Raw genomic sequence first — 16,123 nt, 5'->3', positions numbered from 1 at the left:
GGTTTAGCATCTTTAAAAAAACTTACTTTAAACATAGTGCATTGTGAATACAGGAATAAAATGGGGTTTGCGTCTGCTACCCTAATGCTTTACTGGGAGTGGGGGGGGACACTCCTAGGAGAAAAACACTATTTTGTTTAAAAGAGCGCTTTTGCCCTCGTCAAACATGGCGCCGCCGCCTTCACTCCCCCCTTTTCGCAATCACTTCTGTCCTCTTTTCCTTTCGTTGCCCCCGCGCTTTAATGGACCTCCGCCTGCCCTCGTCGAAGATGGCCGGGCCGGCTTCACCCATCCGCTACTACGACTCCTTTTGCCCTCACTTCCTCCCTCTCCTGCCAGAGTCTTTTTACCAGAGATGATAGGAGGTGAGGGCGACCATGAGCATGTGCAGAAGGCCCTGCCCAGGGGAAGCCCCTTCAGCCACTTACCATAAAGTCCTTCTGCACCCCGCCCTTCTTCCCTTCAAAGGTCCTCCTTTTGGGGGAAGGAGCCTCCATGGCCCAGCGCAGTCGACCTTGGGACCGGCGCTTTGCACGCGCCAGAGGCTTCCCTGGAGGCTTCAGCTGGATGACTGGATCGTATCAACGAGTTGCAGGGATCCGGGTCAGTCATGCATAGGGTAGCATTTTATCCTCTTGTCAATTGTGCCGTTTTCAATGGAAGAAGAAGAGGAAGAAGATTTTTTTTCTGGGGGGACGCATACCCCCAAACATTTTGCGAATCTCAGTTTGGCCTCATGGAGTGGCAGTACAGTATTTCAATAGGAGTAGGAAAAGGAGAGTAGCCCTAAATGTTTTTTTTTTTTAAGAATGAAAGAAAAAAAGCACAAATAATAATAGTTCAACCCGCTGCACCGCACTATCCACGGACCGTCAGCCACTGATATTTATCGGCTTCTAGGATAAATGTCTCGCCTGCCCCTCGGGGTTCTTTCCAACTCTCCCATTCTATCATCTCCTTCCTTGAGCTGGAAATTTGCTAAGAGATTTTCGATGATGAAGAAGATGATGTTGATGTTAATACTACTACCAATAATAATAACTGATAATAATAAACTCTCCCATTTTATCCTCTCCTTCCTTGGAGATTTGCGAGGAGAGCTTCGAGGGTCATCATCATCATCATCATCATCATCATCATCATCATTATTATTATTTATTTCTTTATTTCTTTATACCACGCCTATCCGGGGTATCTCGAACTCTACTTCGGGGACTTCAGGGCGACCTCCCCGTCGCACCCAACCCTGCCGAGAGGCCACCACGACCACCAAGTCCTGCCTGCCTTGCCTCTGGGTGGCGCGCGCGGCGGTGGCGCTGATGGCTCCCCCGGGGTCCGCCCCTTGGGCCGCCCTCTCCCAGCGAGCAGGGGGCAGCGCCACCGTCTAGAGATCTGGCTGGATGCCACGGAGGGACAGCTGTTGGGCAGCTCGGGTGAAGGCTTGGTGGTGGCATTTCGGCCGGGTTGGGGGGTGTGCCAAGGAGGAGGTAGCTCCCGAATCACGGAGACAGCGGGTTGGCTGGTTGGAGGGGCGTGGGAAGCGGGCACACCTCGGAGATCTCGGCATAGTTCGCCGCGCCCAGGAGATCGCTGGGTTCTTCTGGCTCAGAGGAGACCTCTCCTGCTCAAGAGCAGCTGCTGGACTGCTTGGACAAGTGGAAGAGCTTGGTGGTGGACATCTCGGCAGGGTTGGTGGTGGCCAGGTCTTCAGGAACCCTCCGAGATATACTGGTTGGCTCCTTGCGGCCCGGCGCGCTCAGTTGGGAGCAGCGGGACCAGTTCTCCTGGACCACTGCTATCTCCACTGGTGGTTCCTCACCAGTTCCCCACCTCTCCTGAGTCCTGCCCAGCGCCATGTCGACCTCCTCCTCCGAGGAGTGGAGCCTGGACCCCTTGGCCAGCCCCGAGGAAAGCCCGCGGCGGGGCTACCAGCGCGGCCCCAGGGGCAACCTCACCATAACCACCACCAACCAAGCCTTGGTGCAGCTGGTCTGCCAGAAAAACCTCCACCAGCCCGCCGACACGACCCTCCTCTCCATCCTGCTGTTCTTCCGCAGGTGGGTGCTGTTAGGGAGGCGGGGGGGGGGCGTTAGGAGCCACCCCAGACCAGGGCCACCTGTCCTCCTGGGTGCTGCAGCTGAGAGACGTGGCTTGGGGCTGGATGACCACCACTGATGGCCCCATCCATCTTCTCGGTTCTGCGTCGTCGGCCGTAGCTGGGTGGGCGCTTCCCCAGAACAACAGGAAGCATGCGAGCCGACACGTGTCGTGTAAGCGTGTCTGGGCGTGTCTTGCCGCACGTGTCTCCGCACGTCGGGGGCCCAGAAGCAGCTGGAAGATCCCCCGAGGAATGGGAATGTAGATTCAGAGGGTCCCGGGGGTGATCTAGTCCAACCCCAAGCAAAGCATCATGAAATCATAGAACAGTCGGGTTCGAGGGAGGTGGGGAACCCAGCCAGATAGGTGGGTTGTTGTTATTGTTGTTGTTGTTATTCAGTCATGATTCCAGAAATGAATTGGCCAGGTGATGCCTGCAAGGCTGAGTCTTTGCGTAAAACCGGGGAAGAAATCATAGGGTTGCAGCGTCGGAAGCGGGTTAGACTGGATGACCCTGGGTGTCCCTCCTAGAAAAGACATCAAAATAAAAATACATAATAAAATACATAAAAATAAAAATGCACAATTGCATGGCAGGGGGTTGGGCTAGATGACCCTGGGTGCCCCTTCCAGCTTCATGCTTCAATGTTGACATTCCTGAGATTCCCGCCCTGGGTTCGTGTCCTGGCGTGGCAGCCAGCAGGGAACTGGGAGTCCTGCCAGGACCAGTATCCGCCCGGCAGCTGGAACTGGGTGCCTGCCAAGCAGGGAGAAATACAAATAGAAATAGAAATTTGGATCAGGAGAGGCTGGGAAGAGAACGGCGTGTTCCTCTTCCCAGGAAAGAAGGAGGAGGTGGCGGGTTCGAGGTCCGTGCTCCAGCATTATCTGATGTTCTGGTGCATTGGGTGTGTGTGTGAGGTGGATTAGGTTTTTCTATACTGCTTTTGGGGGGTAGTCGGGATAACCCTGGGTGTCCCTTTTGTATGGAGATTCCTGCATTGCAGGAGTTTGGGCTAGATGCCCCTGGGTGTCCCTTCTATTGCATAAGAAAATACATAAAAATAAATATATATAATAAAATACATAATAGTAAAGTAAAACATCTAAAAATAAAAAATACGTAAAAATATGTAAAAAGAAAAATACATTAAAAATTATATAATAAAAATGCATAAAAATAAAAACACATGACAAAATACATAAAAATAGAAAGGCATTAAAAATACATAAAAAATAAAAATACATAATGCAATACATCATAAGAAAATAATGAAATACATATTTAAATGAAATACATATAAATAAAAATGTACAATTGCATTGCCGGGGGGTTGGGCTAGATGACCCTGGGTGTGCCTTCTCTTGGGGGATTCCTGCTTTTTTGGGGCTGGGCTGGGAGAGGGTGCTAGAAGGGACGTTTCTGGCGTGGTCTGAGCCACAACATATTTTGCTCCCTCCTTATGTAATCTTGACATGCCCACGAGGTTTTGGCATCTCTCGAACCCTCTTCCTGTTTTTCTAGTCCTGCATCTGCTGGCAGCCAAGCCCGATCTCTTGCCAGGGAGTGAGAAACAGGCATCTAGCGATCAAAGAATGATGGACAAGGGAAGGGGGCCCTGAGGGTCATCTAGCCCAACCCCATGCAACGAGGGACCCCCTGGAATGCAGGAATCCTCCAAGAGAGGGGATACCCGGGTCATCTAGCCCAATCCACTGCAATGCAGATACGAGGTTGGCAGTTGGGGCCAAGTGGGCGGAGCTTGTGCTTTGGTGGGCGTGGCCTCCCCCAGGTTAGAACATCGGGTTAGAGCCCCACTTAGTGGCATAGCTGTCAACTTACAGATTTGAAAATAAGGGACCAGGAGCCTTGAAAATAAGGGACCAGCAGCCAAAATAAGGGACCTGCAGCCTCACCTGTTCCAGGCACTCCAGTCTTCCTGTCCTCCTGCAGTCTGGTCAAACTCATGCTGGTAGCTTCGAGAACACTGTCCAACCAACTTTGTAACCAGAGGTTCAACTGAATAGAATCTGAATCACATGCACCACAAGGCCTATGCAGCCTCAACTTAAGATGGCTCCCCGGCCTGGCTTTGCACTGCAAAGTTTGCAGCAGCACGTGCAACAAAATGGCGTCCAGCATTCAAAAACCCCCTCAGCTTGCATTAACTAGCCACACACAAGGCATGCAAGCTCCCCCCCCCAGTCGTTCTTAGACTTTTTATTGGGTGAGCAACACAGCCAAGCAACACAGTTGGAGCCTCCTTCCTCCCTGGCTGGCAGGGAGGAAGGGAGAGGAGCAGCTTCCTTTGAAATTTAAGGGACATCTATCAATAAGGGACAGCAGAGGGACATGGCGCTGGAATAAGGGACTGTCCCTTCAAATAAGGGACACTTGACAGCTATGCTTAGTGGCCATTTTTTCCAGCTCTCAAAATTCCCCCTCGATCCAGGTGGGAGACAGGTGCGCCTCAGAAAAGGAGCCGATCTGGGTCTCACTCCACTTTCCCTTCTTCTTTCCCCACTCTTGCTGCAGCGATCCGGATTCGAGAGCCATCGGCGACAAGATTGAGCAGGCCCTGGTGAGTGTCGCCTTGAGGGGGCGGGCGGGCGCCCGCCCCGCCCCCATCCCTGCCGCCCGCCCCGCCCCCATTACGGTTGAGATTCCTGTCCTCGACTCAACCCCAATCTCTCCCTGGCAGGACCTGGTGAAGACCCATCTGGTGTACGCCGTGCGAGAGGAGGTGGACCTTCTGAAGGACCAGATCCAGGAGCTTCTGGAGAAGAACGGGCGTCTGCAGCGGGAGAACCACCTGCTCAAGAACTTGGCCAGCCCAGAACAGCTCCAGAACCTCGAGTCCTGTCAGCCCCTGCAGGTCCGGCCGCCCTGCCCTGAAGACCTAAGAGCCCGGAAGATGAAGGTCCACCAAGACCTTGAGATCCTTCTCCCAGGTCCTTCTAGAAAACCAAACTCCCATCTTAGATCTGGTTCCTCCTCCCTCAATGCCGAACCTGGCATTCCTCCCACTTGAAATAAACTTGGGGAGATTCAGGTGAAGTTGGTGGTCCAAGAAGACCTCAAGAACCTCCTCCCAGGTCCTGCTACCAAGCTTGGTGGCCCATCATGACCTTAAGATCCCCACCCCCAACCGATGAACTCCAACTTGGGGACTCCTTCCCTCTCTCTCAGTCTGCTAGAGATCGGACTGGACTCGAACTCAGGACCGTCCTGGGACGAGAGGACCTAGTGTGGAGCATCATGATGAAGACCTGGGTTTCTCCACTGACGTCTTCTGGGGAGGGAGATATCGGCTAGCTGCATCAGGGGAACGCTCTGGATTTAATTTATATTGTAATTTATCAAAGCTTCTCTCTTTGAAATTGGAAGTTTGGCATTTACATGGGTAGAGTTTCTATAATCTATCTATCTATCTATCTATCTATCTATCTAGTGTTCTTGCTAAAAGTTAATAAATAATAGGGTTTTTTGGGGGTGGGGGGTGGGGAAAGAGGGCTGATTGTTTTTCTTCCATTAATGATTTTTGCATATTCTGTATTTGCATATTCTGCGTTTTGCGTATTGTGATTTTTATACCTGCAGGATCGGGTGACCTAGCAATAAATAGAAATGGAATCTTCTTCTGTATCCTGCTCTGTTGGGTGAGGGCAAACCGGAGCATGTGCAGAGGGCAGCCAATCAGGAAGCCATCCTTAGCTCCTCCCTTTTTCCGGAGGAGCCTCCATGGGGTGGCTCTGGGCAATGGCACTCTGCATGCAGCCAAAGGTGCCTTTGCCACTGCCAGGAGAGTGGCAGTTCAAAGGGGTCTATTGGGGGATCATAGAATTGGCAGGGTGTAATTAACAAATTTAAGAATGAATCATAATGAGGTGAATATAATCTTCATAAAATTTCATAAAAATAATGATTTTAACATAATCGTTGCAAAATTTAATAACAAATCATAATGATGTGAATATAATCATAAGATTGAATAAAAACAAGAATTTTAATATAATTGTTGCAAAATTTAATAATAACAAGGTGAATATAATCTTCGTAAAGTTTAATAAAAATAATAAATTTACTACAATCGTTGAGAAATTTAATAATAAATAATATGTGAATATAATCTTCGTAAAATTTACCAAAGTAATAATGTGAATATCATCATTGCAAAATGTAATAATAAATAGTAATAATTTTAATAGACTATCATAGAACCATTGTAAAATTTAATGATAAATAATAATAATAATGTGAATATACTATAAAATAATCATCATAAGATTTAATGATAAATAATAAGTTTTAATATACGATATAATAATCATAATCATTTTATATTACTGTAATTAAATATGTACAAATACATAATCATAAACAAGCAGCATGGGACGCATGGGTTAAACCACAGAGCCTAGGACTTGCCGATCAGAAGGTTGGCGGTTCGAATCCCCGCGATGGGGTGAGCTCCTGTTGCTGGGTCCCTGCTCCTGCCAACCTAGCAGTTCAAAAGCAGTTCAAAAGCAGTTCAAGAAGATAAATAGGTACTGCTCTGGCGGGAAGGTAAACAGCGTTTCCGTTTGCTGCTCTGGTTCGCCAGAAGTGGCTTAGTCATGCTGGCCACATGACGCGGAAGCTGTCTGCGGACAAACGCCAGCTCCCTCGGCCCATAGAGCGAGATGAGCGCCGCAACCACAGAGTCATCCGCAACTGGACTTAACGGTCCGGGTCCCTTTACCTTTAAACAAGCAGCAGCAGACCTGAGTAGAGGGGCATAGGGAGAGATGTAATAAATAATAAGGGTATAAATAATAAAATCATTATTATTGTTGTTGTTGTTATTATTATTACCTACTCCTATTGAACTCCTGCCCCTCCATGAGGCCAAACTTAGATTCACAAAATATTTAGGGGTATGCGTCCCCCCCAGAAAAAAGCACTGATGATGATGTTGAAGGTAATAGCAGGGGAAGCTGGGGGTGCCATATTGGAAAAGGGAAGGCACCCTTTGGGCAGCAGGCAAAGGAAGTGAGGGCAGAAGCTAAGGCTTTCAAGAGCTGAAGGCACACCCGCCATCTTTGACAAGGGCACTGGGGCTATTTTTGAAGCTGAATCAAAGGCGCCATTATGATTAGCAGCAAGCGATGAGGGAATTTTCAGAAGTGGGCAGAGGCACCGTCGCCATTTTGGAACAGGGCGGTTCCTAAGTGGGCAGAGGAGGCACGGGCGCCATTTTGGAAAAGGACAAAGGCACCATATGAGCAGGAATTGCCACGTGAAGTGGGCAGAGGATGCATGGGTGCCATTTTGGAAGAGGGCAAAGGCGCCATAATATGAGCAGAGAATGGTCAGAGGAGGCATGGGCGCCATTTTGGAAGAGGGCAAAGGCACCATATTATGAATATGGATGGAAAGAGAAAGCGGTCAAGATCTATTTCCAGTTTATTTCCTTTATTCCTTCCCGGAATCTCGCTTCCAAAATCTAAATTCAATTAAGTCTCTTCTTCTTCAAGTGAAATCAAAATCTCTGCCAAATTTCCATAGTGCAATTTTGTAGAAAAAGAAAGAAAGAAAGAAAACATGATTATCATTTATCTGGATTTTCCGTAAGAAAAAAAAGAGGAATCTTGGCTAGAGGTTCATGTGGGAGACGGCATTTGCACCTGGCTCCCGAATCCGCTTTCAATTGAAAAGGATGGAATCTGGATCCTGATTAGCCAGTTGTGCGATGTGTTTCAAAACATCCTTTTTGGTGATGATTCCCAGGAGTTTCCTAGAAAAGAAAAGAACAGTTAATTTGGAAGAGAATGGTGGTGTAATTCTCAAACTCAAGTCTTCACCGAGGTCCCTATTCTGGGGTCAGGGTGGGTGAAAACTAATTTTAATAAACTCGATTTAAATCCAATCCACCCTGGTCTGAAAAATCTTCCTCTGCTTGTCCATATCGCACCCAGCACCCACGTGTCTAGCACCCGGCACCCCTCACACCCAACATTCACATGTCCCGCACCTGGCATCTCTCACACTCAGCACCCGCATCTTTTGCACCCAGCACCCGTGTGTCTCGCACCCGGCATCCCTCACATCCAGCACCGATGTATCTCAAACCCAGCACCCCTCACACCCGACACCTGCGTGTGTCACTCCCATCATCTCTCACACCCGGCACCTGTCTTGCACCTGACACCTCTCGTACCCACTGCACATCCGTCTTGCACCTGGTGCCTCACCCATTGTGCGTCACCAGGCACTGTCGGAGGCCCAGCTTCCGGAAGATGTCCACCACGATTTCCATAGGTGTGTGGTCAGTGACGGTGAAGGGGCTGAGGTCGAGGATGGGACGGAGATTCAGGATGGGCGGCGAGTTCGGGGGCAGCGGGGGCGAGTGGTCAGAGAAGGAGACCATTGAGGAGGTCACGATCCCCTCTTGGGTCTGGCGGGCGTTTTCTGGAGGTAGGGGAAAGAGAGAGGAGGATTGGTCCGGGTGCAAAACTCAGCCAACTGAAATCCCCCCCCCTTTTATAGAAACGCCTTGCTGGCGTTTCAATCAATCCCAATGGGGATTCGAACCTGGACCTTGACCAGAAACTGAGAGGAAGAGGATAATGCCAGCGAGGCTTAACCTTTCTCGAACCCCTCACCAATGGAGATGAGCAGGTCCCTCCGTAGCACGAAGCCCACCAGGCGCTGTGACTCCCGGGAGAGCACCACCGGGTACCCGCTGTAGCCGGTGGAGCCCAGCACCCCCTCTACGTCTCCCAGGGTCATGGCGTCCTGCGGAAGGGCAGTCAGCGGTGGGTCGGCGGGTCGGCGGGGGCGCATGGCGTCGGCGGCCAGGGTCTTGTGTGTGAATTCCTCCTTGGCCTCGAGGAAGGGGTAGCCGTTGAGGCGGATGTGGGAGTCGTAGATGCCCTGGCGCCCGGCTGCCGCATCGGCCACCCACTTGCTGGTCACGGCGGCAGCCATGAGGGGGACAATGTACTCCAGGCCGCCGGTCAGCTCGAACATGATGACCACCAGGGAGACGGTCATGCGGGTGACGCCGCCTGGAAGGGGGGAGATGAACCGGCAATTATTTAAAATCAATATCATTATGAAATCAATATTATTATGAAACCAAATTTTTAAAATTAAAAATGAAATCAAAATTTTAACATTTGAATTCTGTTTTAAATTGGACTTTTAAAACATTTATATTACATTCTTAAATATTTAAATTGGATTTCTTTTTGGGTTTTGTGGGTTTAAATGGTTTTTTAAAATTTAAATTGGGTTTTTTAACATTTAAATTGGATTTGTTTGCTCGATTTAAATGGGATTTTGTTGATTTACTGTATTTTTTGCACCATAGCACTCACTTTTTTCCTCCTAGAAAGTAAGGGGAAATGTCTGTGCGTGTTATGGAGGGAATGCCAACGGGTGGCGGGGGGGGGGGATCTGCTGCAGTCGTGAGCAGAGGATCCATGGTTCTCCTTCCTTCCCTCCTCTGTGGCTCGCTTTGAAACAGCAAAGCGGGAGAAGAGCTGCTGAGTGGGGAGGAGAGAGGGACAGAGAGCCTGCTTCTTTAAAGGAGCAAAGCGGGAGAGGACAGGAGAGGAGAGGAGCCGCTTACACGAGTCCTGTCCGGTTGGTTCCTCCCCTTATACCCCTCTTCTGCATTATTAGCAGCATCCTTCTCCACCCACCCCACGCGTGCTCCTTGTCCCTTGAGTGCTTTTCCTTCCCTCCCCACTTAAAACGTGGTTACAAAGCACGGATCCACATGGATCGTCAGGATTTTTGCACTGGGTCACCCCAAATTCACCATCAGATCACATAGCATGTCCATGGCTGCATCTTGCACCAAAAAAATCACGCACCCACTGTTGCCTGGGGCCACAGTGGTGCAAAAACGTGGTTACAAAGCATGGATCCACATGGATCCTCAGGATTTTTGCATCGGGCTACTCCAAACTCACTGTCAGATCACATGTCTGTGGCCACAGCATGAACCACAAAAATCATACATCCACTGTTTCGTTTAGAATATTTTTTTTCTTGTTTTCCTCCTCTAAAAACTACGTGCGTGTTATGGTCAGGTGCGTTTTATAGAGCGAAAAATACGGGTAAGTTGGATTTCTTTTATTTAAATGGGATTTTTTAAAATTTAAATGGGTTTTTTAAAAAAATTGATGGGATATTTTTGATATAAATCGGCCTTTTGATTCAAATCTGATATTTCTAATTAAGTCTGGATTTTTCAATTTAAATCAGATTTTTTCAATTTTGGTTTTTTTATTCAAATCAGTTTTTTATTTAACACAACTTTTAAAATTTAAATCAGATTTTTAAAAATTTAAATCGGATAAGTTTTTGATTTAAATCCGATTTAACCTCTAGCTGCTTGCCAAAAGAAAGATTGTGCCAACAAGACTGAATCTTTCTGTAAGAAAGGATTTAAATCAAGCCTGACTGATTCAAATCACGACTGAAATGAATTTTATTTAACTAAAAAAAGACCGAAAATTTACAATTCCAAAAAGGAAACCTTCATTGTCAAAATGAAGAGGATGCCAGCAAGGCATAAGTCCCGCCACCACTCACCCAAGCAGGCGGCCGCACCCACCATGGCATAGAGGCCCGGGGTGATGCAGTCGGCGCCCGGTTGGCACCAGCCTTCGAAGAGCACCCAGTCGGGGTGGTGGAGGGCAAGCTGCTCCATGCCAACACCCAGCAGGCGCCCCACGATGGCGCCCACCGCCATGCTGGGGATGAAGAGCCCCGAGGGCACCTAAGGGAGAAAGCGGGAGGGGTCAGTGGCCTGGGAAATGTAGTGCCCAGCTGTACCCACCACCAGCCCACCACCAGAATCGGGGTTTGGGAGAAGGCAATGTTCATGGCACCCCCCAGGCATGTGCAGCAGTACGTTTGCCCTTCATGGCATCAGCGCAATATTAGCACAATCAGCACAATATCAACACAATCAGCGCACAACCAGCGCAATATGAGCACAATCAACACAATCCCAGTGCAATCTCGGTGGCACACCTGCCTGGCCGGCTCTCACCTTCATCCCAAAGGTGAAGACAGTGATGACACCCTTGAGGGCCAGCGCCAGTGCCAGCTGCCACATGGCGCTTTGCACCTCAGGGCCGGCTAGGCGGTCGGGCCCCCCACCCTCCCCAGGGGTGCCATTGCGGACGTAGTCACAGAGCTGCGAGGAGTCAAGGCGCCCGCAGTCATTGAAGAGCTCCGAAATGAGTTCGCTGGTGCTCATGCGCGTGTACTGGTTAGGGAAGGCCAGGACGGCCGTGGCCGCCGTCACCACCAGGACCTCAGCCACTGGGTAGCGGCCTAGCCAGGTGGTCTTACGCCGCCTGCAGGGGAAAAATCCAGGAAAAGTAAATTAATTTTCCAGAATTTTAAATGGAATTTTCAATAAATTTCCCAGAAATATACATTGCATGTTCACTCAAGAAGAGACATGCAGGCATGTAGAAGAAATATGACATTATTATTATTATTAAAATTTATATTATCTCAGGGCGCAATCTGAATGCGTGTGCATGTCCCACGCACCTGCACCAGGCGATGTTGGCGCGGATGAAGGCAGCCCCCCAGAGCCCACCGAAGACGCCCAGCAGGACAAAGGGCGCGAGTTCGAGGAGGTGCCAGGGGGCGTGGAACTCGACATAGAAGAGGACCAGGCGGCTGTTGCCAAAAGGATTGATGGAGCGCAAGGTGAAGGCGGCCACCAGAGCAGCGAAGAAGGAGCGCCAAAGCGTCTTCAGGGGGAAGTAGTAGCTGACCTGGGATCATAGAGTCGTGTAAATGAGAATAGTATGTAATTATAATTTAATTTGTCCTTGGTTGTTGTAAACAATGATTATTTTATATAATTATTAATATATTAATATATAATATCGTCATGCCATTGAATAATGAATCATCATAATTTTAACATAATCATATATAAAATATAACTTTAATATAATTGTCATGTCTTTTGATAGAAAAGAATAACGTGAATATTATCATCATACAATTTAATAATAAATAATAATAGGAATATAATTATCGTAAAATTTAATAATAAATATTATGATAATGTCAATATAATTATCATAACATTTAATAATGAAGAATAATAATGTTAATATAATCATAATACAATTTTAAGAAGAAGAAGAAAAAGAAAAAGTTGTTGGAAACTGCTCAGGGTTGCTGGGGCAGCCCAGTCACATGGGCAGAGAAAATTTTAGTGAGTAACATTTTTAGATTAAATGAAATTTTCCATAAATTTAAATCAGGTTTTACCGTAACAACCTGATTGATTGATTGATTGATTGATTACCTCTTCCAGGCTGAAAAGGACACCTCCTATGGGAGCTCCGAACGCCACGGAGACCCCAGCAGCTGCAGCGGCTGATAGGACCTAAATCAGGAAAGTTGAGAAAGTTAAAAGAGGCCAATCTTCAAAGATATAAAAATGGATCAAAAATTGGTCTTTTGGATTGTATTATAATTAGGAATATTTTTCATGGGGTTATTATTTGATGGTTAAAATGGAAAATTTAATACATTTTTTTAAATAAAAAAGGGCACATTTTCTTTCCAGGTATATAAGATTGTTTTGCGTATTGACAAGCAGGAATTGATCAGGTTGGATGATAGGGATAGACTGGGTGGATTTGATTGGAATCCAATTGACTGAAATCAATCTGTCAGACCGGATTCAAGTCCTTTCTTTACGGAAAGGTTTCTTTATGGAATATCAACAACCAGGGGAAGCTTTTGGAATCATAATTTTTCAGACTTTTAAAATATTTAAATCATGATTGAAATCATCATTAAATCACTAGTCTGCCTTGCTGGCATCACCACTGAATCAGATCAGTGTATATCATATCATTGTTTTATTGCTATGGGCGATGGCTGACGCAAATAAAGATTCATTCATTCACTTAATGGATCCAAATGGTTTCCAGAGAGTGGTAGCAGATGTTTTATCCCATGTTGATGGCCTTTCAGCTGATTCCCTGGTGGCCCGCTGGAATGTGGAGTTAACCAGGGCTATCAACTGTTTGGCTCCGAAGCGCCCTCTCCGATTGCATGGAGCCCGGACAGCCCCGTGGTTTTCCACGGATCTGAGGGCAATGAAACAATCGCTGAGACGGCTAGAGCGCCGGCGGCAGATAACTCATTCTGAATCTGACCGGACACGGGTTAGAGCTCAGTGTTGAGCCTACCAAGTGGCGATAGCGACGGCAAAGAGGACTTTTTTCACTGCCTCTATTGCATCTGCAGAAAACAGCAGCAGGAGACTCAGGTGGTTCACAATTTCACGGAACCACCTTTGCCACCGGGGCCTGGGAAAGACCCCAAGATCTCCTGCAATGATTTTGCAAAGTTTTTTGCAGATAAAGTTGTTCAGATTCGGGAAGAAGTAGACTCCACCGTGGAAGCAGGGCCGGGGTGGGAGAGTGCTAGAGTCCTGTCTAGTCAAGTTGCGTGGGATCAGTTCCAATCTGTTACCTCCAAGGATGTGGACAGGCTGCTTGGATGAGTGAAACCAACCACCTGTCTCCTTGATCCTTGCCCATCCTGGCTGATAAAAGCTAGCCAGGAAGGGCTGGGCGATGGGCTTTGCGAGGTGGTGAATGCTTCTCTCTGTGAGGGAGCCTTCCCAGACCCACTGAAAGAGGTGGTTATCAAACTGCTTCTTAAAAAACCATCTTTAGATGCGGCCAATATGGCCAACTATTGCCCAGTCTCAAATCTTCCATTCTTGGGCAAGGTGATTGAGCTGAACAACTCCAGGCACGCCTTGAAGGAGCGGACCATTTGGATCCCTTCCAATTGGGATTCAGGCCTCATCATGGGACTGAAACTGCCTTGGTCGCACTGGTCGATGATCTCCAGCGGGCTAGGAACAAAAGTGAGAGCTGTTTCCTAGTTCTGCTGGATCTCTCAGCGGCTTTTGACACCATCGACCATAACATCCTTCTGGACTGTCTTGAGGGGCTGGGAGCTGGGGGCACTGTTATACGGTGGTTCCACTCCTTCCTCCTGGGCCGTGTCCAGAAAGTGGTATTGGGGGATGAGTGTTCAGACCCCTGGGCTCTCACTCCCACTGGTAGTTGTTTTTCTCTTTGACATCTGGTGGGAGGGCGTTCCACAGGGCGGGTGCCATTACCAAGTAACTTGGTAACTGCGTACCAGGTGGAGTTGGTAGACAGCTGCCCTGGATACAGAATTGACCTGCGCCTCCATGGACAGCTTTGAGTCCAAAATGACTCCCAGGCTGCGCACCTGGTCCTTCAGGGGCACAGTTACCCCATTCAGGACCAGGGAGTCCTCCACACCAGCCCGCCCCCTGTCCCCCAAAAACAGTACTTCTGTCTTGTCAGGATTCAACTTCAATCCATTAGCCGCCATCCAACTGCCTCCAGGCACTCACACAGGACCTTCACCGCCTTCACTGGTTCTGATTTGAAAGAGAGGTAGAGCTGGCTATCATCTGCATATTGATGGACACCCAGTCCAAACCCCCTGATGATCTCTCCCAGCGGCTTCATATAGATGTTAAAAAGCATGGGGGAGAGGACGGAACCCTGAGGCACCCCACAAGTGAGGGCCCAGGGGTCTGAACACTCATCCCCCCCCACCACTTTCTGAACACTGCCCAGGAGGAAGGAGCGAAACCACTGTATAACAGTGCCCCCAGCTCCCAGCCCCTCTAGACGGTCCAGAAGGATGTTATGGTCGATTGTATCAAAGGCCGCTGAGAGATCCAGCAGAACTAGGGAACAACTCTCACCTTTGTCCCTAGCCCACTGGAGATCATCAACCAGCGCGACCAAGGCAGTTTCAGTCCCATGATGAGGCCTGAATCCCGATTGGATTCAGGAATCCAATCCACTATTTACGCAAAGGTTCGGCCCTGCTGGCATCCTGTGAATATTGACAACCAGAGGATTTCTGCACGTGCCCCAGGGGTCCCTCACCTCTCTCCGCTTGGCTTCGTTCTTCCGGTACTTGGTGAAGAGGTGGCAGAGGATGTTCCCGCAGCAGCAGGCCACGTGGACCAGGGGCCCCTCCTTGCCCAGGCTGAGCCCCGAGGCCACGGCCAGGACCAGGGTGACCGTCTTGACCAGCAGAGTCCACTTCCCCAGGTAGCCGCGGATGATGAAGCCACTCAGGATGGTCTTGATCTGGAAAAGGGAGGGGGAGAAATGTCAGTTTGGGGATTTGCACTCGGGGCCTGGAGGAAGGGAGGGGTGTTGGCGGCATGGCCAGAGGGATGGGGTGCAAAGAATAAAAGGATTACTGTTTATATTTTTAGGATGATGATTCTTTATGTTATTTATAATTTTTTTATTCATCCTTTTTGTTAAGTTGTGGGCGAACATATCAGACGACACAGTGATTCTTCCAAAGCAGCTCTTTATTTGAAAGCTGTAACTGAACTGAACTGAGGAGCTCAGTCAGCCTGCTTATATAGAGCTCCAGAACAATGTAACTGTTGCCATTTTCTAAAACTATCCAATCACTGAACGTCACTTTCGATCCTTCATTTGCATAACTATCTACAGTATCCCCCTGCTGGCCCAGGGTGAGAACTTCAGTACATAACACTTTTTTATAATTTATCTTTTTAATTATAATTTATACTTATTATTTTTTATTTATCATTTTATTATCATTTGCACTCTCTCATTTTTTATCATCATTTCAATTCTTTCATTATTTTTTATTTATCATTTTATTATAATTTATCATTATTTTTATTTATCATGTTATCATTTATGCCAGGCATAGGCAAACTCCGGCCCTCCAGATGTTTGGGACTGCAATTCACATCATCACCAAATGTTTGTCTAGAATGTCCCTTCAGAAAAATCCAGAATGTGTTTTCATAGGTGAAGAAGTTCTTGCAAAGTCTCCAACATTACCATAATGGGTCAACTGCCAAATACTAAATATCAAAGTATGAACTGAATAAAACATCCAAACAGATCTATAGAAGACATTGATGAGGGG

At 48.0% G+C, this 16,123-nt stretch overlaps 2 protein-coding genes across 6 annotated transcripts in view; one reads left to right on the top strand and one right to left on the bottom strand.

Annotated features, from left to right (window-relative positions):
* The first annotated feature begins 1,553 nt into the window (after positions 1-1,553).
* LOC128406714 (protein bunched, class 2/F/G isoform-like) lies at positions 1,554-6,124 on the top strand. Of its 2 annotated transcripts, none has more exons than XM_053374323.1 (3): positions 1,554-2,057; positions 4,634-4,679; positions 4,800-6,113. In XM_053374323.1, exons 1-3 carry the CDS (start codon positions 1,855-1,857, stop codon positions 5,127-5,129), a joined length of 579 nt encoding a protein of 192 aa, XP_053230298.1. In that variant the 5' UTR covers positions 1,554-1,854; the 3' UTR covers positions 5,130-6,113. The 2 variants fall into 2 exon arrangements, with proteins under 2 accessions (XP_053230298.1, XP_053230296.1); XM_053374321.1 differs by lacking the exon at positions 1,554-2,057 and adding an exon at positions 2,077-3,005 and having other exon boundaries at positions 4,800-6,124.
* Positions 6,125-6,639: 515 nt separating this feature from the next.
* Positions 6,640-16,123, bottom strand: part of LOC128406700 (H(+)/Cl(-) exchange transporter 5-like) — a 29,301-nt gene continuing 19,817 nt past the window's right edge. For 3 of the 4 annotated variants that reach the window (XM_053374283.1, XM_053374286.1, XM_053374285.1), the window contains 8 exons: positions 15,088-15,294; positions 12,435-12,515; positions 11,660-11,889; positions 11,148-11,457; positions 10,685-10,871; positions 8,743-9,147; positions 8,332-8,548; positions 7,526-7,874 (listed from right to left, as the gene is read on the bottom strand). In XM_053374283.1, coding sequence (XP_053230258.1) covers positions 7,784-7,874; positions 8,332-8,548; positions 8,743-9,147; positions 10,685-10,871; positions 11,148-11,457; positions 11,660-11,889; positions 12,435-12,515; positions 15,088-15,294 — 1,728 coding nt within the window. In that variant the 3' untranslated portion in view covers positions 7,526-7,783. Of the gene's footprint in view, positions 6,862-7,525; positions 7,875-8,331; positions 8,549-8,742; positions 9,148-10,684; positions 10,872-11,147; positions 11,458-11,659; positions 11,890-12,434; positions 12,516-15,087; positions 15,295-16,123 lie in introns of those variants that run through there. The other variant, XM_053374284.1, reaches the window with a different exon arrangement.

The sequence above is a fragment of the Podarcis raffonei genome, chromosome Z (genome assembly GCF_027172205.1).
Source record: "Podarcis raffonei isolate rPodRaf1 chromosome Z, rPodRaf1.pri, whole genome shotgun sequence".
Classification (NCBI taxonomy): Eukaryota; Metazoa; Chordata; class Lepidosauria; order Squamata; family Lacertidae; genus Podarcis; species Podarcis raffonei.
The sequence above is the reverse complement of the archived record's forward strand: the minus strand, read 5'-3'. Positions and strand labels throughout refer to the sequence as shown.